This window comes from Aedes aegypti, chromosome 2 (genome assembly GCF_002204515.2).
Source record: "Aedes aegypti strain LVP_AGWG chromosome 2, AaegL5.0 Primary Assembly, whole genome shotgun sequence".
Classification (NCBI taxonomy): domain Eukaryota; kingdom Metazoa; phylum Arthropoda; class Insecta; order Diptera; family Culicidae; genus Aedes; species Aedes aegypti.
The window spans coordinates 230,847,519-230,872,127 of NC_035108.1; the positions used below are offsets into that span (position 1 = coordinate 230,847,519).

At 34.4% G+C, this 24,609-nt stretch overlaps 1 protein-coding gene across 6 annotated transcripts in view; it reads left to right on the forward strand.

The window, feature by feature from the left end:
* Window positions 1-24,609, forward strand: part of LOC5569979 (neuronal acetylcholine receptor subunit alpha-7) — a 70,050-nt gene that overhangs the window by 19,766 nt on the left and 25,675 nt on the right. For 5 of the 6 annotated variants that reach the window (XM_001658813.2, XM_021844334.1, XM_021844336.1 and 2 more), the window contains 6 exons: window positions 3,451-3,495; window positions 10,189-10,298; window positions 11,086-11,266; window positions 11,344-11,419; window positions 11,494-11,688; window positions 22,448-22,534. In XM_001658813.2, the coding sequence (XP_001658863.2) occupies window positions 3,451-3,495; window positions 10,189-10,298; window positions 11,086-11,266; window positions 11,344-11,419; window positions 11,494-11,688; window positions 22,448-22,534 (694 nt within the window). The remainder of the gene's footprint in view (window positions 1-3,450; window positions 3,496-10,188; window positions 10,299-11,085; window positions 11,267-11,343; window positions 11,420-11,493; window positions 11,689-22,447; window positions 22,535-24,609) is intronic. The other variant, XM_021844338.1, reaches the window with a different exon arrangement.

Here is a 24,609-nt window from a genome sequence, read left to right on the forward strand (position 1 = left end):
ACCGTCGATGTTGCCCCTAGCACCATCATGACCCTCGAAACTTCTGTGCCTCATAGCGCTCTGTTCATTGTCTAGGCGATATTGAACACTTCGCGGAGTACTACACGACGGTTGAGCCATCGAAAGCCCGGTCATATTCTGAATGATTCCATTTAGCCTTGCATTTTCTTGAATCAAGGTTTGCATTTCAGAGCGCAAGTTGTTCATCTGTTGGCTCAGATTCATAGCAGTTACATTGGAAAAATTTAACTGATCAATCAGTCTAGCGAAACTGTTGTCGTTCGGGTTCATTTGTATAGGCATAGTGCTGTTTACAAACAGAGGGGGTTGAAAAGGTGGTATAGGTGGCCTATCATCCATGGTAACACTAACACACCTCAGAACACTATTGATCTTTCTCACTTCTGTTTTGATCTGGTAGTTTGTTTTCACGATCACAGTCTATTGTCTGAGCTGACCTTGATCTTCAAACGATCACTTTCACTATTTTGTTTTGATCCGGGAATTTGTTTTTCTAGCCACACAAGATCGATTCTATTGTCTAGGCCGACCTTGATCTTCAGACACTCACTACTGGGGTTTGCGGATCAGGGAACAATAGGATATCAATTATCCCTTACTTGAACACGTGTCTTTGGGAATAGCTATTATTTCCCAACTACGATCACGTTTCACGATCACGTTTACCGTGATTATATTTACGGATTTACTTCAGAGAATCCACTGATTTTTACGATGAAGCAATAATCACTGCAAATCGTTCAATACCCGACACTCGCGATATCCGAATCCAACTTCCTTTCCCGGACGAGCCCCCAAAAATTGTCGCACCGCAAAACTTTCAACGGGAATCGGAATGGGATTTATATTTCGGATTACGATAAAAACGTCGTGACTTCGATTTCAACTTTTAATGAAGTATTTCACGCCAGCAATAGGACCGGTCCTTTGCGCTATCACTTGAGTACTGACTACGAATTCAAAAGTAGAAAGGTACATAGTTCTACGTTATGGAAAAAGAGTGAGAGCGCAAAGGTCGGCATTTAGGGTTGTTCAATAATTAAACTCCACATACATGTGAGTACCCATACTTTAGTGATCGCTTTATTAGTGTATTTTAGTATGCGCTTAAAGGATGTGTATTTTAGTGATAATCAATAATCAGAGGTTCGTTCGCTTGAACCACCGTCTACCTGGTAAAGATCAGAGCATTATGATCTCGCTGTTCGCTTCACTGTCAATCCTTAATCACCAATCTTCGCAGAGAATTCCGGCCGATTATGTTTCTTGGTACCGAGGAACGTCGTCATCGGTTCCGTTTTGACCTCTCAATCGCCACATGCCTAATGATGAGTGCCAGGTTAGTTTTTCCAGGATAAGTTACCCTGGGCTTGGCCGCACTCACCGGCTTACTGGTACGGTTACCGTTCCGATCGTGAGTGTTCTGCTGAAGATTAGGTGTTTTTTCGGAATCCCGAAAATGCCATTTCCCGAGTGCAAAGCAGAAAATTATCATTCGACCACTTATTTCACTGGATCAGGTGGTACTCAACGAGCAAGCCCTGCGGCCGGATGGCTCAACACGTGGTTCTTTCAACACACCGTCGGATGGCGACTGTAACATCGTCGTGTGCGTTCGACGAGATGAACAAGCTACTACTTATTGGACCTTGGGCTTGGAACGGTGTTCCCTTTCGACGCGTCCCAGCTTTTGCACCTTTTGTTCACTTCCATCGAGAGCCTTTCACACGCGACAAATAACCGTTTTTTCACGATTGACGAAAGCGGGAATCGAACCCAGACACCTTCGAATGGCTTTGCTTGGTAGCCGCGGACTCTAACCATTCAGCTAAGGAAGGCCCATCTGATCGTGCTAAAAATATGTAATATCTCTCGCAAACTTTTAGGCTGCCTAGCCTACAGATCCTGATGTATGGAGGGCCAAAGCCGTCGGATGCTAGACGCCTGGTTCACTTTGGCCCGGTATGGGTGACTTCTCTTCGGCGGTCTTAGAAGTTAGTCACACCACACCTCACACATGCGAATCTCGAGGTCCCAATTTTGGGTGTTTGGGATTTGTCTCCTGTTTCACACGCAATGTCTTATAGAACCTATATACCCCACATCGCTTCACACGGACACTGGAGGTTTTTAACGGTGGATATCGTCACTGACCGGGCGCACGAGGTCACCGATATTGAACTCTTCACTACGCACTTGAACATCCGTGTTTTACACTCGCGGGTTCAATTTGCGTTAGCTTCCACCAAACTCGCCAACTTTCGGCATCTAGCAAAACGATATTAGATAGAAAATACTACTTAGTTTTAAAGATGAATAATAACATATATAAAAGTTTCTCACCGAAACCTTTATCACCTGGGCGGGGATACTTTATCTCGCGGATCGTGCAAAACACAATTGACTTCTAGACCGCCAAGCACAAAGAGAGCGAGTTTCGGTTGGACAGTCCGGGTCGGAAACACGACTCGTCTAAATGTTATGCTCCTTCTTTATCGCCCATTCTTGCCGCGAGAGGGGTTTAGTACAACGGGAGAAGTTGGCGTTTTTACTACCTACGGCTAGTCGATTTGCAAGTTTTAGGAAATAAATCTGGTTCATAACCTATTTTATTAATTATTAATGGGACATGCTTAACTGTAACACTTTGGAGAAAAACTGATTTGTTTGGTATGTTCTGTACCGAGAGTATCAATATCTTTTCAATAAGCGAGTTTTTTTTTCACATACTACCTAGTAACGAACTTTGTTGCAATCGATGGGGTAATTTTTCGTCAAGGCTTTGTTCAGCGAAACAGTAGCTTATAGTTTGGAAGTCCTTTCATATTCAATTTTAATAGTCAAAATATCGATAACTGAGATAAGGTTGACCTTTTGCCTCACCCTACTCTAAGATCCAAATGCGTACCCCTGCCCAGCCAAGGGGCAGTCGTTGAATTTGTATCTATTTTACAACCATACGTAAGTCCAACATATTCTGCCTCATTTCTTGTTATGTGCAAAAGAATGATAGTTTATTATTAGATATTTTTTTAAATTGTTATGAATTGATCACTCAAAGAAATGCAAGCAGGTTACTTTGTTGTAATATCACATTAGTCGGATAAAGGAGGTTTAGCATTTATAAATTGACGGAATAATCGAATAAAACAAACATTTAAAATCATAAACAAAGAGCATTCTTGTTGTGAAGTGCATCGATGTCGCTTTTCAGTGGGTACATGTCATAACAGTACGTGCATGTTGTGTTACTTCAAATGTTCCCAAATAACTCGAAATAAATTTGTCCTAGCCAACCATTCGTCTTAACCCTACGAGACAGTTCAAGTTAATAACGCAATGCAAAATCTACTTTTTATTATCTTATTTTACGCACAACAAAATGTCCTTTTGATTTTAATTTGATTTCTAACTGTATGTTGATTATAGGACGAGAAGAATCAACTACTTATTACGAATATTTGGCTTTCTTTGGTAAGTTTTTTAAATCTAATGATCTAATAAACATGAATGCACATACGGATTGACTACTAAACTATTACATCAAGAATGAGTTAGCGATTTCTCTATCTTTAAGTTTTTTGATTTTTCATCTTCTTCATTTATCTCATGTATCCGTTGGGGCTACTATATGTTATGTTGGAATAAGTTAACAGTCAAATGTAGGTCTTACCATTAAATGAATTAGAAAAAAATATAGTTAGGAGGGTTAAGAATATTTGGACACATTAGGCAAATGCTTATTATGTAACCATAAATTTCTAAGGATTGTTAAAGTAAGAAAATAAAAATCATTATAACCTTAATCCCCCTATACATCAATCCCAGTGAAATAATTCAATAGAGGTCCCCAAGCAAACTGCCACGAACACCAACGCACAATCAATCTTACACAAGTCGATTTCCTCAGAATGAAAATGTATCGATGTTTGTTTGACGTTATTGAGCTTTCGGTCAACAGCAGGCCAACAAGGAAGTGGTTGTTTTGCAGCAATTCTGTTTATATTTGGATTCTCACAGCAAACAAAAGCAATGTTGTGACAGTTCTCACAGCAAACAAAGAAAATTTAGTCAACATTGCACTACTACGCAGGCAACTGGATTGGTCTATGTAAGAAGAAGGTTAAAATAAATTAAAATTTAAGTATTTTCAATTGTGGGGGTGAGTGACTAAAATTTATTTTTGAGCAAAAACGAGTTAAAAGTTTTTTCACCTATTTTTTATTTCAACCCAATCTTCTACTGTAATTTTAAGTATACCTAACTCAAAACCAAAATTTAACTTAGACAGCGTACATTTATTACGTAATGGAAAAATTGAAAATTTTTGATCGGGTGAGCGGGTAACTCCGTAACGCATTTTGTATGATTTTTTTGTATGAGTCGTAACGCTTGAGGCTATTCCCCCGTCCACATAGAGCGTTATGTGATTTCTGGACGGCGCCCTTACACCCCATTGCGTTCGGCCTCCTTGGCTATCTACAATGTCGGAAATAGAGAACTATTTTTTATACAAAATGATCATGTTTAGAGACTTCTTTCTCTGTGTCTAATGACCTGAAAAACACTGCAACTCCATGTAGGCCGACATATTTCTTAGCCTCCCATCACATTTTCCCAGCTGAAAAAACACACAATCGTATTACAAATATTTTAAAATGATTTTTTGTCTCATTGAAAACTCTGGGTGTCATTTCAGTATCGGGATCATACATTTTTTTTAATTTATCTGCTCCCCTTCATTGATTTTTTTACTGATCGAATGGTTACCGTATGTGCATTGTATTAAATAACTATATTAACCAACTTTTTAAATCAAACTTCAACTTCCCTATCATGGCTCTATCTGTAATTCATATTGCGTTACGTTTCCTGAATTTCATGTTTTACTGGCTTTAATTTTATTTGCTTCAATTTCTATTAAATTAATCCGAATTTGTTTTTTTTTTGAATCGTAAGATAGCAACGAAATTATTCAGTTTAATAAATAAATGTAACAGTTGAACAACTTCTATCCTACATAACATATTATATCGCAGTGTATTATTGGTGTTTATTGCTGAATTAAACCCAGGAGTCCCAAAAAGAATCCTGAAATGCAGAAAAGTATGCTGAAAATATTCAAAAAGTGATAAAGAATTTCCAAATATGCCGAGCACCGTGTACTATATTGAGAAGGTGATATATTCCGAAAAATGACGACGTCATTCATATTTATCTAGAACCATTAGCGTAACTTCAACTTAAATCTAGAGGGGGCTTGACTCACACGATAAACAAAATCTCTTTAGCAAGGTGCATACTTAGTATGAGAGTTTAAAATTTCTAGGGGGGGCTTGAGCTTATCTAGGGGGGCTAGGACCCCCCTAGACCCCCCGTATTTACGCCAATGTCTAGAATAAATATTTGAAAAAAAAAAATGATCTTGTTTGTTTACACCAGTAAAGAGCTTGCCTGTCTAATTTTTATGACGTGATGCCGAGGTTTTCCGAAAGCAATCGAAGTATGCCGGAAGGAACCTAGGAATATCAAAAAGAATAGAAATAGACGTAAATATTACCGAAGGAAATACTGTAGGAACAAGTAGTATGCCAATTAGAAACCAAATATGCAAAAGAGAATCCAGTTATGCTCAAAGAAATACAAGGAATATGGAATTCAAGAGTATGCCGCAGAAGATGCAGGAATATTCAGGTAGAAATCTAGATGAAGTATACCGAAGAAAATCCAGAAATGCTGTTTGAAATTTAGGTATATCTAAGTTCTTGAGTTACAAGGAAAATCTAGATAAGCCGAAGGGATAATAATTCCGATACGCCAGAGAAAATATAATATACCGATGAAAATCTAGGTATGCCGTAGAGAATCCAGAAATACGGGATGAATTTCAAGTACATCGTAGAGCTGTGCCGAAGAAATCTAATCTTCTTCTTCCTGGCGTTACGTCCCAACTGGAACATAGCCTGCTTCTCAGCTAAGCGTTCTAACTAACACTTCCAGAGCTATCCAGTGAGGGCTTTTGTTGCAAATTGAACATTTTCCCATTCGTTTATCGTGTGGCAAGTACGAATACTCTATGCCCTGGGATGTCGAGAAAATTTCCAACCCGATAAGATCATTATATGATCTTGCTGAATAGCTGCGCGTTAACCGCTATGGCTATCTGGGCATCTCGTGAATAAATCTAACACATTTGCAAATAAGCTGCTGAGGGGCTGTCCATTGACCACGTGATTTTTTTTTTCAGAACCCCTTCAATGAGTTTTTCCATAGACATTTTTTAAAATTTGAATAAACCGTGATCTTTGGCCAGTCCTTCCATAGATTTTCACGTGGATTATAAACGACTCTTAAATAGAATCGATGAAATCGAGGTAGAATGCAGACATGCTGAAGAAAATCTAGAATGGTCTTAGATTGTCGAATGAAATACAATTATGCCGAAGGGGATATTTGAGTGACAATGAAAGTCTAGGTATGCCGAAAGAATTGTCACGGTGTGCCAGAAACCGTTATTAACGCAAAAAAATGTCCAAGAATTTGGCACCTAACATTCGAAAGATATAGTATTCAAGCATCTTCTCCGTGAATTTCAAAATATTTTGACGAGGGAATCGAAAGTTATCGTGATTTGAAGGTTTTTAGCTATTTTGGAAGGGATTTTTACATACTTCACAATTTTCTCCACCAGTGCATCATTATTAATTTGTAAACTAGCCAAGTAACCATCAGCTTTGCATTGAGCATTCAAAACATATGATATCTTAGCATCTTCTCTGAAAATTTGAAATAATTTCTTCGAGAAAATCGTAAGTTACAGTGATTTGTATATTTACCATTATTTCTATGAAATTTGAATAAGAGCTTATTTATATGGCTTTGTTATATTAATGTACATAATTCACAAATAAAAATGTCTATAGGACTGATACTCGGCATTTAAAAGATATAGTAGACTACACACACTAGTTGACTAGCATCTTTGAAGTATGTTTTAGAAAACTTTATCATAACTAGAGTACTTCGAAGTTTTGGAAAAGCAAATCTTGAATATTTTTAATTAGCACGTTCAACATTACTAAACCAAACAAATACTTGTCAATATGTTAATCAATGTGATTAAAGTGCTTGACTGACCGCCTGCTGCTGCTTCTTTGTTATTACAAAGGTAACTATACTTTTACAAGGAACCAACGGATGCTACCTAGGATTTGTTGCACCACCCTCAGTGTGAAAGTAATGGAATTCTCATTCCCTGTACTAAGCAATATCGGCGCCAGATGCGTAGAATACAGATCAATTTGGATTATAGAATAAATGTATTACGTGTTGCTATCTCTGACGAAGTCATTGGGGTCCTCTGCACTTCCACGAGAAATCATTGGGGGTTTCGAAAATGGAAAGGGGTTATATTACAGGATTCGTCTTGGTAAACAAAATGCATAATAACAAGAGTCCTAGAGATCATCTCATCATATTCACTGGTTACACCTCTATCCAAACATAATAAAAAGTTGGCTTTAATAATAAACAAAATAAAATAAAATGTAATTCTTTCATATGTACAAAATTTGACTGACTCAATATGACGACACCTTTGATGACGAATCATTCAAAGATTTTGCATGATGCGAATTATGCAACATCAATCTAAAACGTAATCTATCAATATCTAAAGGGAAAGAGTATATTTTTTTATAGTATCTAACAACTCAAGGATCTTGTGTTAAGTAAAACTATACCGAATATGAAACTTGTTGCATTTAATTATTTGAAAACATGAAACAAGGTTTATTTCGACAATAACCGACTACGAACTATTATTTGAACAAATATTTAAACGTATCCCCTTCGTTGTCCAAATAAATTCTGAACAATCATATTTAGCCCATTTAGTACAGTAGCATAAAGCGATTTTACCAGTTGACAATCCATCCTCGACTGAGTAACAAGGAATCACTTTCAAATTGTTTAGGTTCACCAATAAGCGTTATTTGGGCCATAACGAATTACTGCCCAGCAAAACGCCGAAAATGAAACAAAATTTGCAAAAATGAACACATATTCTTATGGTGTAACGAAGCACTGCCTTTCTTGAATGGAAGAGACAAGTTCAATACAAATCTGTTAAGTTAATTTGTGTCGCAATGATGAAATGCGTGTTGCGAACATTATTTTAGACGATTGAAAAACAAATCTTAAAGACAGGTCCAAAACTTCAAAGTACTCCAGTTACGTTGTCTTTTGATAAAGTTTTATCAAACTAACTGCGAAGATGCTTGACTACTATATCTTTTGAATACCGAGTGTCAGCCCTATACATGTTTTTATTTGTAAATTATGTACATTAATATAGCAAAGCCATATAAATAAGCTTTTATTTAAACTTCATAGAAATAGTAGTAAAAATACAGATCATTGTAACTTTTGATTTTCTCGAAGAAATCATCTCAAATTTTGAGAGAAGATGCTTAGACATCATATGTTTTGAATGCTTAATGCAAAGCTGATGGTTACTTGGCTAGTTTACAAATTAATAATGATGCACTGGTGGAGAAAATTGTGAAGTATGTAAAAATCCCTTTCAAAATAGCTCAAAACCTTCAAATCACGATAACTTTCGATTCCCTCGTTAAAATATTTTGAAATTCACGGAGAAGATGCTTGAATACTATATCTTTCGAATGTTAGGTGCCAAATACTTGGACATTTTTTTGCGTTAATAACGGTTTCCGGCACACCGTGATTGTAGATAGAACAATTAGAAGCTAGGTATGCCGAAGGGAATTATTTTTTTCCAAGGCTCGGCTAAGGAAGGCCCCCTGCTGGATTCCCTTTTATTTGGCTTAGCTGGATTCACACTAGAATTACTTTATGTACTTTCAAAGCTGAAAAGTTATTTTTTAATGTTTTAGAAAAGGATTGTATCTTGTCATATAAAAAACGAAGAATATCGTATGGAAGCTGCAGTCATGTTGAAAAAAAAAAAAAACCTAATCAAAATTTAAAATTGCAATTCAACTGAAACTATATCCCACATGAATATGTATGTTCTATTCTGCATGCTTGGTGAATTCGATCTTTAGAAAAATCGATGAATCATAGTTCAAATTTCATGTGAACATTTATACAACCAGTATTTTATACAACTTTGGCAATATGTAGCTTAAAATTGTAACATACTGGAACATTTCTTAGAGCAACATCAGATTAAGTAACCCAACATTTAATACAGGCACGTGATTTGATCCATGAGAAACGTAAAAAATGTCGATTTTATTACACTGCGTAATAAGCTGTAACGAAATACCTTTGCATATCAAACGTTTTGTTTGTTGTTATTTTACTTCAATCTGTTTATTCTATAGGGGCGGTCCATTAATGACATTAGACCATTTTTTTTTCGACCCCCCACCGGTTAAATTTGTTGGATGAAAATATAAAATACAGTGAAACCTCCATGAGTCGATATTGAAGGGACCATCGACTCATGGAAATATCGAGTCATGGAACAGCAATCCTTTGGAACGCTGTTTCTAGGGACCATCATAGTATCCATGAAATTTTGTTTCTAGTATGGTTCCATGAGTCGATATCGAGTCATGGAACATCGACTCATAGAGGTTTCACTGTAAATTGTATGGTGCGTAAAAAATCAAAACTCCCCCTCGCCCTTTACGTAATTAATGGACAGCCCCTTAGTTTTGTTTCTGTAAATCATGTTTGCATTTTAGTTACATATATTGCTTAGATATTTATTTGCAATGCAACCAAATGATGGGCCACTAAAAAACGTTTAACCTTCTATCAATTTAAATAATCTTCCTAGCATAAACTGAATCATAACTATATTTTCTAGTTTTCTTTTAAACAATTGCTAATGAATGTTTTGTAACACTGATTACGTCAAATTCTATGTAATATCGCATGATTACTCAAATAAAAATAGAAACTTATGTCACAATTGCAGTAGATTTTGTAAAGCTTAAAAGTGTAGAATAAATTATTCTAAAAAAATCCATTTCTATACTTAATGTCATCACTGCATGTTTACCATATCCAATGATCCAGTCTTTTCACTGTTTCGAATTTATCTTGAGCTATGATATTGCTACTTAATGTTTATTTTGTTACTTTACACTAATAACGATTTCAACTATCTCGTAGGAATGGAATGACTATAGCTTAAGATGGAATGAGTCTGAATACGGTGGAGTAAAGGATTTGAGGATAACACCTAATAAGCTATGGAAACCGGATGTGTTGATGTACAACAGGTAAGTTAGTATTTCTTTTGTTTTTTTTTATTTAACCCTGAACAAAAAACAAACAACTTTTTCTCCTTATATTCTATATTCGTTTTGACGTATTTCTTGCGGAGGCAACTTGACCAAGGATCAAAATACACTTGAATTATAAGACGATTAAAACTCATATGAAACATTACAAAATCAGTACGATATTTTTGAAGGCAAAATTTCATTTATTTTGTTTTACAGAATATGGTTTACTAAGGCTCATAAGGAACAAGGATTAGTATTCCACAATATGTATTATAATCTTTTTTACTCAGTTATCTTGTCTGACGAAATCAGCACTAGTATTCTGATGCATAGACAATGTCATTATGTGGCTCTTTCGAGGAGCCCTCGAACCTAATCGCAAAATCCCAATTTTGATCGATGAAGGATCCCTTTCTTACGATCGAATTAGGGATGGCTACTTTATCACTTCTCCATAATGAGAAAGTGAAATGACATGCTCTGCACATACACTTTACACTGGAACCTACCTTTCAATTCAAAATAAAATAATGTGTTGAATACTATAGAATATATAAGATATAAAATATGTTTGAACTGTAAATGTACATAATTGGATCGTGACATTTTATGGACATTATGTTATGTCGTATAATCTTCGACCAAAAGTAGTGTTATACAATAAAAGTCTATCTACAAGAATACATCACCTAGATAAAGTTTACATTATTTGATTTTTATTATTTGTAACAGTGTATATACAGTATACGAACAACATATTAATGAAATTTTATCGTTTCAGCGCTGATGAAGGGTTTGACGGCACTTACCATACAAATGTCGTGGTTAAAAATAATGGTAGTTGTTTATACGTACCTCCTGGCATCTTCAAGAGCACCTGTAAAATAGACATTACATGGTTCCCTTTTGACGATCAACATTGTGAAATGAAGTTTGGTAGTTGGACGTATGATGGAAACCAGGTATTTTCTTCTTACCTTAGAAAGGCAAATTTCATATGAGTAAATTGTAAACATTTCTTCAATAACTTTCATTATAGCTGGACTTAGTGCTGAACTCAGACGAAGGAGGTGATTTGTCCGACTTCATCACTAATGGCGAGTGGTATTTAATAGGTATGCGATCATCAGAGTTCTTTTTGCACTTTATGACGTCTTAATATGATTTCAAAATGTTACACTACTTTCAGGAATGCCGGGAAAGAAAAACACTATAACATATCAATGCTGTCCCGAACCTTATGTTGATATAACATTCACGATACAGATTCGTAGAAGAACCCTATATTATTTTTTCAACCTGATTGTACCCTGCGTCTTGATTTCTTCAATGGCTCTATTAGGTTTCACGCTTCCACCAGACTCTGGCGAAAAATTGACTCTAGGTAACTATACTACCAATAATAATTGTGTATAATAATTTTGAATGAGAACAGATGTAAATTTAACAATGACTGGTTGATGAGCTTCGTATTTAAGAAGAAAAGAAATTATATCATTTGATTCTAGCGAAAAAAGATGAAATAGGTAGGTTGAAGCGTTTTCATGAGTTAGATTTAAACGCATAAAACCAAACAGATGAAAACGTGCCTGAGACAAGATATGAATCTATTTAACATCTTTCAACATATTATAACTTTTATGAAGCTTTGTAACTGACATATATTTGATGATGATAATGATTCTAACTTTTTTATAATGTGATTAGGAATATCATTTATAAGGGAAATGTCTATATTTCAACATGATTTTGGGGAAATAATATCGATCGTATATTCGATGCGGTTTCCATGCATAGGTATTTATTTTTTGTAATTTACGGAGCTTCTGGACATAAATATTTATGTTTAAATTAAATGGACATAAATTATTTTCTATGTTGAAATGAGATCTTTTTAAAATTTACATTTATTTTGTGGTACATAGATGTTCGATTGCATTTTACCGCTAAAAATGCTGCTGTCCTACTTCTTAATAAAGCACTATTTGTGTTAAACATTGATAAACCATCATTGCTCTAGATGAATACAATTTGAATAATAAGCTAAATGAATATTTTGAGACAAAAAAAGTTACATTACTTGCAGATGAACAATTGTATGCCATTTTCGCGGGTAAATAAAGTTATGTTCGTTTATTCTGCAGCTCTGCTTTTGCAGTTTCATTTTCTGTGGCTATTTAATAGTAACGAAATACAGCATAAAATATGTTATATGGAAAAGAAGTTCTTTCGGCTAACATTGTCATCGACTTGCCTGAAACGGTTAAGATGTTTATAAATTTATTTTTTCACAAAGAATACATTTTTTTTAATTTCATAATGGATTCAAACACTCATGTGGCGTGTTTTACATACTGTTTTTATTGGGAGGAGAATATACTTCTGAAAGTAGTTTAAACTGAACAGGTTTTGTACATGTTCATACAGGGTAGTTCTGCTTTGAGGTTTCTACCTCATTCGGGATATGATATAATTAATCAAGTATTGTTTTGAACGATATTTTATTGGTTATCAAAGTTTTTTCATCAATAAAAATTGAAAGACGTTCGAAAAATATGTTCAGGTCACGGAGCATGATGCATTCAAACTCCATTTTTTTGGGTAGCTGATGATATGAGCAACTGCACTTATGGGGCATTTTGGCTTGACTGAATGCTTGTGTCTTTTTAGCCAAAAAAGAGGATCGCGTTGTTTATGGACAACCCATTCTATTCCTGAAACTCGAGAAGACGAAAGTTTTCTCACTAGATTAATATTATTGTTTTCAAGCATTAATTTTGGTTTACATTTAATGCTTTAAATCGAGTATATATTTTAAATGTTAATTTCATGTTTTAAAGTTAAATGGAAAACCATTGTCTGAGATAATAATTTAATGATCATCATGGATATAATCTATCATAAAATATTTCTTTAATGTATTTTAAAAATTGGAAATATGGCGTGTTTTAATTTGAAAAACAAAAATAAGAACAAAACTGATTATTTCCATATGTTTCCTTGCTAAGCTTGCTAAGCAATTTAATTTCCAGTTTTGCTAAAATGCTAATTGATAGTTTTTAGTATAATATTGATATCGAAAGATGCGGAACGTATCTAAGGGTAAGTAATTTGCCAAATGAAGCCGTACGATTGGAATTAAAAAACAAAATCTTCACTCTGAAATTGTTCATACAAGAAAAGTTGATTGTATGTTACATTTAATGTGGTAATGTTAATCATTATTCAGGCTTCAAGTAATGATTAAATGGTTGAAATGAAATGGTTTTAAAAAGTTTAAAAAACATAATAATGGAGACGCACAGCTTTTACGCAAGACCAGGCTGAGGGTCACGGGTTAGATACCGGTCGATGATATTTCCAGATTGAACATTTTCTTTTTCCCAGGCATGGCATATTATCGTACTTGACACATGATGTTTAAATGAAAAAAAAAAAAAAAATAAATGAGATGGTTAGATGCCAAGGGTGATAAAAAATCTGCTTTCGAGAAAAATGATTTAAATTATGGAGCTGCTGGAAATAAGAAAAAGACACAAATTGTAATATGATAATGAGTTGTCAAATGAGCTTTGTAAAGTATTGATCAATTTGTTTTGAGAGAAAGCAAATAGAACAAATCTGTTATGTCACTCTAAATAAAGTTTTTTTTAGCGTTGTGTAATATATAAGCTTTTTTTAATTTACCATTTTTTACCACTGCTCGGTCAACTTTCAAACTGTGCTAGAAAGCAAATAACTTTATTTGTTGCTAAATGAAATGACTTTAACGACATTTTAGAAACTGGTAAAGATAAATTAATGGATTATGTCTGTTTTTGAGTTCCAAAAATCTTAATGTAGCTTCCAATCCCTTCTTTCGTGGTTAATCGTGATCATTTCAAAAGTGAGCAATTCTCGATGAAACCAGGCCGCCTTCGCACCCATCGTTAGAATTCCAATTTTATGTCATTGATCGCTAGTATATGCTTAAACTTTAGGATGGTCCTTTCAGTTGTTTCAAATTGGTGGACCCCTCGTACGCCAGCTAGCTAAACAGTTTGCGAAAAAGCCCATTTTTTGATAAATCTTGGGTATTTCTTCACGTGATATGTCTCATATTTCCCTTAGAACACATAGCAAACTTAGTGGCATCTTATAGAGAAAGGATATAGCTTTAATTTTAAATTTTGACATCTATTTTAAAATTGGCGGCCATCTTGAATTTTGAGCAATTAAATAAACGATTTTCTAAATCATGTTCTACGATTTTGACGTATATGGCGAGTGCAATCAATGCAAACACAATTTTTGTACAACAAAGAAACAAGTTTTCAATCGTTCCCTCCCCTTGGTTATGCGACCTTGCCGCGATGGGAGGGCATAATCCATTAGCCCATATGATGGAAACCAAAGGCGTAACCTGTAGTGGTGGTATCACATTTTGGCATTTTTTGCTTAAAGCCGCGTCATGATTCATATGGCATAGACGCAATAATATCTCGGATGTGATCCAACGGACATTCTGCGTCATTGATAGAATTGATGCCCATTTCAAATAATTAATCTATTCGAAGTGGACATTAATACTATTGGTTCAGTTTGCCTTTTGCTAACCAGAATGATCCGTAGCCACTCTTACTATTAGCTAGCTAGATACATCGTTATCATATACGACGTAGGGAATACTTAGGAACTCTTAGGAAAATGACTAGTAGATTCACTGAGTAGAAATAAGTGGTGACAATCTTATTTTAATATGGTTTTTACATTGCCATAATAAGAAATACCTCTTTTGTAACAGCGGTATAAATAATCTAATTCCAGCTTCATTTTCACAAAAATTACAAGTAGAAAGTAGGCGTTGTGAAGCATTGCATTTGCCACCGAAAAGTGAATCTTGTAGGAGACTGTAATAGAAGCCTAAGGTAACTTTGCTCTTCAATATTCACTATAAAAATGACTATGGAAAGTAAGACGCTGAGTTCGATCATTAGGGTACACTTGCTAGTTTCGAAAAATTGTTGAACAGACAAGGAAAGCGACTATTTTTCTTTAAGGATATATGAACGTAATGACCAATAAATACTTTTAACAACAAAAAATGAAATTAACTAGAACTCTTACTAAACAGCCTAATTTTGTTAAGACTTGACGACAATTGACATTTAAGACTCTAATCTTACGTAAAATACAGGAGTAATCAGAATAGCACTTGAATGACAAATTATTCAAAACCATTTCGATTAGACAGTATTAGTAATGACACTACTAATTCTACAAATACACTACAAATTCTGATGGAGCTGCTGATTTTCACAATGCTTCCTTTTCTCAGAAGCAAGGGAATATGGGTACTTTGCAAAAACTACCACATCACAATACTAATAAAAAACAGTGTTCATGTGGGCGCCATTGCCTAGTCCGTCTGAGTATTGGTCCTGGTAGAAGGGAAACTTGGCAAAAGCCAGACCGAGGGTTCAGCCTTGACAAGTTAAGCTGTCAGGCAGCTCCAACTGAATACCATACAAAAAAAAACAGAGAAACAAGTTTTCAATCGTTGGTGCATTATTCGAGTCAGGTGAAGAATAGAAGTATTATTTAGAGTCAAAAAATCTGGCGGCCATCTTGGATTTTGATGCCATCTTGGTTTTAAGTAGAAGAATGAATTTTTTACCTTGTTAGCACTCGTTCATTTCATAGGGTAAATACCATTGCTCACCTAGTTTTTGTAGCCTATCTTACGCAATTTTTTCTCAGTTTTCTGATGATGATCTCAGAATTTGAAACGGTAATGGTGAAAAACGATTTTTCTAACAAAATTCAAGATGGCCGCCAAATTTTTTTCTATAGCTATATCTAGTCTCTATACGATGCCACTAAGTTTGCTATGTGTTCCAAGGGAAATATGAGACATATCACGTGAAGAAATACCCAAGATTTATCGAAAAATGGGCTTTTTTGCAAACTGTTTAGCTAGCTGGCGTACGAGGGGTCCACCAATGTGAGAAAACCGAAAGGACCACCCTAAAGTTTTAGCATATACTAGCGATTAGTGACATAAAATTGGAATTCTAACGATGGGTACCGATGGCGGTCTGGTTTCATCGAGAATTGCTCAACTAGGTTTCTCAGTTTAGTGCACTACAGGCACTTTCATAACTATTATGCGATGTTTTTTGCCAATATACTAATTATATTATGTGTAGTAAGCACGAAAAAGACGAATATGCGTAGAAAAGTCGAAAAAACTTTCCAAACGGAAAAGATTCCAGACCTGGCCGGGATTTGAACCAGACACTCTCAGCATGGCTTTACTGATGGCTGTACGTTTACCGCTGTGGATTTAGAGATTCATCGCACTTATTCATTAGCTCTGAAAAATTAGTGCAATAAATAACTAATAATAATATTTCACACCTCTTTTCCACTTATATATATATATATATATATATATATATATATATATATATATATATATATATATATATATATATATATATATATATATATATATATTTTAATAATTACATAATATAATGAGTTATTAGGTTTTACAAAATATCGGTTGGTTTTGAAGCGTTTAATAGATAATGTTTTTGAATGATAACACTTTGCTATAAAAATTACAAAATGCAAACCTGAAGAAAATTATATTAGGGTAGGAGTATTGGGTTTGGACAGTCTAAGACCGTGGTGGCCAAAATGCGGCCCGCGTGTCCCTTGGATCTTCTAAATGTGATAAGCTTCGTACAATTTTGCGTAAAGAGGCTGTACTACCCCTGAAGTTATCATGAAAAGCACACTGATCGATTCGGATAACTATTTTTGATCAGGAATACAGGCGATTGAAAAATGAGCCTGAGCATCCCTGAAGGGACTATACTTTTTATGTATATATGGAAAGCCCAATATGTACTGCGAACACGACAAATAAAAGTTTAAACTATATATTATGTATCAAAAATATCAGTACTCAGCATAAACCTTATTTTTGCATTGGAAATTGCGATGGTCAATATCTGAGAGAGTCTCGCGAAGAGGAAAAATATCAACGTCATATGCAGCCCAGATTCCGCTGTCACGAAAAGTCAATTGCAGCCCGTCGTTTTTATGGCTGAAAAAGTGATAAGCATTGTATTCGAAATAAACTATTATTAAAAACCTCAGTTAGCGGAGCAAAGATGCTGATGAATCTAAACACAAGACTACCTAGTTATTTATAATGTCTGCTACGCTTGTTGGCATGAAATTTCACACAAAAGGCCGTTTATGCTTCGGTGTGATGCAAAGGCAAAAGTTTTTTGCTGAGATGTTCTATGAGAGTTTGAACGGCTTGCACACGATTGATGTAAACAGTGAGTGGAATAAGAAAAAAACTCAGCAATTGCAGAAAAAGTCGTCTCCGCGAGTCTCTTCTCAGGTCAATATAGGCCACCAGATCCAGTTTCAGTCACCAACTGATTTTGAATAATTCAAAATTGTGACATGATTCAGCAATAATCATCAACGACACGTACACTGCCGTGAATCGCAAGTCAGTCCCATCTGCAATTTCGTCTAAATTAAGTTGAGTTTAGTTTTCAACATATCTTCCAATGTTCTTTCAGCCGCCCTAATGAGATAATAAGATTTGTTCAAAAAAAGGTGGAAAAACAAGCAAGTCAAATTTTTCCATAACAAAAAGTAACCGCATATCAGTCCCATTATAGATTTCCACACCGTGTAACACAGAAATGAACCGTGTTTTGATCATCTTTATATTTTTCTCAGAAAGATATCGTAGTGAAAAGCAAATTGTGAATGTTTGATGATGATTTGAACATGTTGAAATTCTCTGGAATTTTTGAATATTCGTATGGAAAACGAGTTTGGAAACTTCACACCCCATTTTCTCAATGCCTACTTTTTACAGATGGGACTGACTTGCGATTCACGGCAGTACAAATTTAAATGACGGCCTACTTCGCCTTAAACTTCCTCGAAATGCAGTAACACAAAACAATCAAAGGACACCTAGTAACGGTTATCTAAATCACCGCCGACCTAGCAAGGAAAAACTTTCTATGACGCATTTTTTGTGGAAAATCTTACCGCATTTAGTGTTATTTGATATTTGCGTTTTAATCGCACACAGCGATAATAAGGAATATATTTTTTGTATTAATTTACGCGAATATATATTTATACTCTCCACAACTCGATATTCTATAACTCGATGGATTTTTCGGTCCCTTCATATTTCCATACATTGTGCTCATTATAAGTCGATATTTCTATAACTCGATATCTCCTCTAGTCGATGTTATGTGTGAGGTAAATTTCTCTCCAGAACTCGGTATTTATTTTAAAATTCTACTAATTCGGGAAAACTATGGCTAATTCTTGTTTGGAGGTGAATAAATACTTGCAAGTTGTAATAAAAGTTGAAAATCATGAAAAAAAAATTGGGAGTAAAAAAAATTTTTTTTTAGCATTTCGAAAAAAAAAATCAAATGGTAGTTCGTAAAATACTATAACATAATAATATTGCTCTCATACAGAAGTGATCATATGTGTATTGGAAATAAAGGAATTTGTTATTTTGATCTTGGGCTTTTTTGTGTACTTATATTCTATAACTCAATAATTCTATAAGTCGATGGTCTCTTGAATATCGAGTTATGGAGAGTCAACTGTAGCTCTAACATGTTAATGTGTTCTACTGGACACGAAACATTTCATGCTGATTTGCTGTGTAAAACTGCGTGATTTGGATTCAATTGACGCTATGGCCAAAATCAGTATTTCTACCTTATGTTTGTTTCGTTATGAGTAGTATCAAACAAAGCTATGAGTTCAATTTACATCGCAGTGGATATATAATTTGAAGGGATAATGTCACAGAAAAAATAACCTATAAATTTACTTTTATATAATAAGAGATGCCTAAAAATGTTCACTGCATGCTTTCTACAAATTAAATAGAAATTGAGCAAGAATATTATACATACATTTTAGTTTCTATTTAATTGTGAGTAAACATTATTTTTGCTTCTTGAATTGTACAAAAGTATCGTCTTTCATTTTTTTTGAACACCTTTTTTAAGACTGAACACGAAAAATATAATGTGATATTATATTAAACTATATAAGTATACAAATTTCCTCCAATGTTTGCCAAATTCAATAGCAGAAAGGCTCTAGTTGTAGATTTTTGTTCGATCACAATTCAGATTGTCCGTATATTATCCGTACAACAAAATATGGAATAGATTACTTCTCGTTAAAAGCAATATAAATTCAATACTCGGGTACCTTTTTTCAATTCATGTATATGTTAATAACAAAACATAGAATAGTTAATAGTTTCATAATAAATGCTTCGAACTCATTAAAATTGTTCGGGGACGTTAAGCACTAGGGCCGCTAGCCATTCAAGATATATCTCCTTTTATAATTCTAAGAGAGATGAATTCAAATGTCCTCCTAAAACTTAAGATAATCTTTAATTTCTTGACTACTAGATAGGGTGAAAATAAAACTTATGCAGATAAAATCCAATGAGTGCATAGAGCTGAAAAAAGCAGTGTTCGATATATTGATGTGTTATTTTAAATAACAATACACTTCAACTGAAAGTTAAGCCTCATCCAACTTTGGCACTTTGAATATTCGAAAGAGCTTCCGTAATTTTTACCGAAATAAGAATTTTTGTTTTATCATATGAGACAATAGATATTACCAATACATCGAAAATATCGAAACGTATTTACTAAATAATTCTTAATTATGATACAATACCGGCAAATAGTATGCTATAAATAAGTGCTGGATTTGTGAATTTTCGAAAACTTTCAAATTTGAAATATTTTTAAATGTTTTAACATCAAGATATATTTGATATCTAACACGACATGATTAAACATTTCGAAACAATTATGTGGTGAAATAGGGAACCATTATGTCCATAACTGGTACACCTACCCTACTTGTGAGTAATTCCATGTGATGTTTTATATTATTCTGTTTTTTCTTTGTTTCTGGCGTTAGATCCCAATTTGGACAGAGCCTGCTTCTCAATTTTGTGTTCTATGAACACTTCCATAGTTATTTAATAAGGAACGGTATTTGCCAATGGACTACCATTTGCATGTGTATATTGCGTGGCAAGCACGAAGATACTCTATGGTCTGATAGGTCGAGAACAATACGAGATCATTACGAAAATAACCTCAACAACTGGGAATCGAACCCACGACCTTAGCTTGGTTTTGCTGAATAGCTGCGCGTTCACCGATACGGGTATCTGGGCCCATTATTTATACGAAATCTAACTACAAACTACAACAAAATATCGTATTCATCTATTTACATGTGTATGTATAATCAGGTCTCCTTTAAGACGCTGCCACTCACTCTACGCCTTACGCAATTTATGTAGCCCAATCGGTTCAGGAGTGATTCGGTAGGTTATTAGCTCATATTATGTCCTAGCCGAAAAATTGACTTTATTCCTATCCAAACTACTGATAAATTGCAATGGAAGCAATGTAAGTGACAAGCGTCTCATGGAAGATCTGACTGTATATAAATATCCATTTCTTTTTCTATTTTTTTACGTAAAGAAGTAAGAAGAGCGCCATTTTGAAATTTTGGGAATGCGTAAATGTGTGATGTTTTGGCTGCCATTTTGTACGAAACAAATTTAAAAAAAGAGATGGGTGATTAAAATATAGGTTTATCATGGAATGGTTTGGCAGTATACTCGCACACATATCTACTTTCTTAAAGTGGTCATAGGAACTCGGGAATAAAAGGTGTACGGAATCAAATTGCGACACACACAAATATTTGGCAACATTCGCACGTTCAACTAATTATCTTCAAACTTTCAGGGATTAAAATAAAACATGTTATGAATATTTTCTCATGTTTGTTTTATCCAATTTCAATTCCATATCCAAATGCACGAACTTTTCTCTTTACACTACTCATAAGGTCCTGTACAACATTTGTACCAATTTTTTTTTTGGCGAAGCAGTCCATTTTTACTTTATAACTTCCTTCGATTTTACTTCCTTGGTATGCCTCCGAAGTGCCTGCTTCATGATGGCCCTGTACTTTTCAATTGGCCGCAGTTTCGGTGCGTTAGGGGGTTTGAGATGCTTCGGCACGAAATTGACCACCTTAGCCTTGTACCACTCCAAAAATTCAAATCGTACTTGTTTGAATCTTGCCTTTTAGTAATGCCTGGTTTTCAAATAGTTCGTTGAAACCCCTTCTACACTTCACGTGTACAACAAGTTTACAATTGTAGTTGTGTGTTGAATTATTACTCAAAGATTACCAGAAATTGAAACAAATCTTGTTATGATTTCTGGTACCGTTCAGAGCCTCTGGAACCCTTTAAAGAAATAAAAAAAACGTGTGCGACTTGGTGCCTTTTTCGATTTGTACAGCACTCGTTGTAATTATTCAACTCGTGCTGTAAAAGTCATCAATCTGCATCTTGTTTCGTAAACTGATATCATCCCACGATTTATTTGTGTTCACACGCTCAATATTATAAGACAATTTCGCACCCAATTTGGTCTCGTAAATAATATACACTCCCGAGCATAAGTTTGGGTTCACCCCCTAAAAAACAAACAAAAGTGTTCAGTCCATATCTCTGGAATTACACGCCCAATTGAAACTCTCTAAGCCGCATTCGAAAGGCACAGAGTTGTTCTTACTTCGTATGTGTTATGCACGGGAGAGTATGTAAATAATAAACTAGAGTAAGGTTTATCAATGTTACGGCAAACATGGAATTGGGAAACAAAAACATAATAAAAGAAATATTTATTAAATGTTGGTTTTGTGAGCAACTTTATCCTATATATCGTGACGGATTATTTTGTTAATATGCATAAGGCTCTTAAATAAGAGATAAAACATTTTCGAACTTCATTGATATTGAAATCTTTGATTGCATGTTTTGTGAAATATATATGAAATAATAATGGGAAAAATGGCTGTGGCAATCGATAATTTTGTTCTGTATTTCACAATTGAGGTGTCGAATTTATCATTACTTATATATGTTTCAATTCATTTATACGTTTCGTGTGCAGTCTTTCTTCGAATGAAATAGTTGTCGACCAAGTCAAATTCATCACAAAATATTTTTGATTTTTCAGGCGTGACCATTCTTCTATCACTAACTGTATTCCTGAACTTAGTGGCGGAGACATTACCTCAAGTATCCGATGCAATTCCTTTGTTAGGTAGAACATTTTATCAATAATTTTCGTTCTGTGGAATCTGTTGATGCCTTTTGTATGTGTGTGTGTTTAAATCACTTACTACGTGTATAGTAAGACTGTTCTATTAATTTATCGATGTTATCTAAACTTTTTTTGCTAATTTAATTTTCAGCTTCAGAAACCACACTGAATAAATATAATAAAATTAAACTATTTATTTTGAGAGCTCATAAACAAAAACACCTTTAATCGGAGATTATACATACTTAAGAGTAGATTAAGCATGGACTAACCTAAAGGTTTTAATTTACACGTGATATATTAAATGAAAACAAATTCCATAACAATACAGCATGTTTTGCTTGTAAACTGAAATATGTTTCACATGATGGCATTCAATACAATCAAGAGCAATACATTTTTGAGCAAAACAGAAAACAACCTGATTTTCTTTTGTTTATAGATTGTATTTAAATCTATCTATTTTTAAAACATATTTCTATCTTCTACTTTTGAAAAAGAATTTTTGTCATAGTTTTTAGTATAGAATATATTTTTCTACTCCAAATCCACCTAATTAAATACCACCTATAAATTCGTTGGATAATCAGATCTCTCGTGAGATAGTGTTATTTAACTCATAAATAAATATAAATAATCCAGGGTTATGCGCTTATACATCCATTTCATTCATGTTTTACCATTTGTTATATAGGGTGAATAACTTCACCCATGATAAAGGACAATGTTTTTTTTAATCAAACCAAAATTTCGTGGCTTTATCGCGGTTCCGTACTTTTAACTATATTTTATTTAAAAAGCGGCTATTCAATGAAAATAATTCTTAAAAGATTGAATTTAGCACGTACAATCAGTGACATAAGTTAGTAACCGAATGCTGTTTTCCATACAAAATGCCCAAGTTTGGGGTGCTGTATCTCAGCTTATGGTAGTCCGAATTGGCTGAAATTTGGATGACGAACTACAAATAACTTGAAATTTTGCCTGTAATACAGCACCCCAAACTTGGGCATTTTGTATGGAAAAACAGCATTCGGTTACTAACTTATGTCACTGACTGTATATGATTGAAATTAAGACGATTTTTGCAGATAAAGATAATGAGTTCAATATCGGAATGTCAATTGAAAATTTAATCACGTAACGAGGAATTCCGCGTACGTAGCTTGAAACAATCGTCGGAAAAATTATAATTAATCTTTTTAGTAGAAACCCTGTTAATAAATGAAAACCGAAGTCAGTACTAGAGGGAGATCCCCTTGTACGCACCCAATACTGGACACCGTCCATGGTGTATTAAAGGAAAAGAAAACTATTATAAAGAGCAATGGTTGCGTAGAATAACACATCATTTAAATATACACGCTTTCTTGGAAAACAGAGATCTTTGAATACCGATGAAAAGTTGACGTATTGCCTTAAACTTGAACTTATTTAATAATCAGTTTGAATATGGAAAAATAATTTGGATTGCGCAAGCATGATGGAAAACCATCATTATTTGAAAGTGAGAATGTATTTTGTACCATATTTGAACTAAATATGGTCAAATTACAATTTTGGACTAGCGCCTCCTGTTCCCCAGTTTCGGACTTCTTGATTGGTTACATGATATATATGTAATTTTCGCACCAGTGCACTGCAGTGTCTGAAAATTCATTAATTTTTCATGTAATAAAAATAAGAAGAATTGAAATTCAGAACAACACGTAATATGTGTTATTTTCCATCATAATATATAATATCATATTTTATGAAAGTTATTTATGAAAGTACCAGTTCGTGTCCATTATTGGGTGTCCATTTTTGAGATTAGTCATTTTGATAGGGGAATTCGGGGTAAAACCGACACCCTAAGCTTATTGATAAAATTTGTGTACTTTCGCTTGTTAAACGAACCTATAATTGTTGTAGAATCACATGTTGGTTATAAATCTATCAATCCTTGCGATCGCTGGATGATATATTAAGGTTATATAGTGATATAAATCAAATTGATATTTCATCATTTTTAGGTGAGAAAATTGAGAGTGCGGGTAAGATCGACACCCTGTTGGGGCAACACCGACACATGC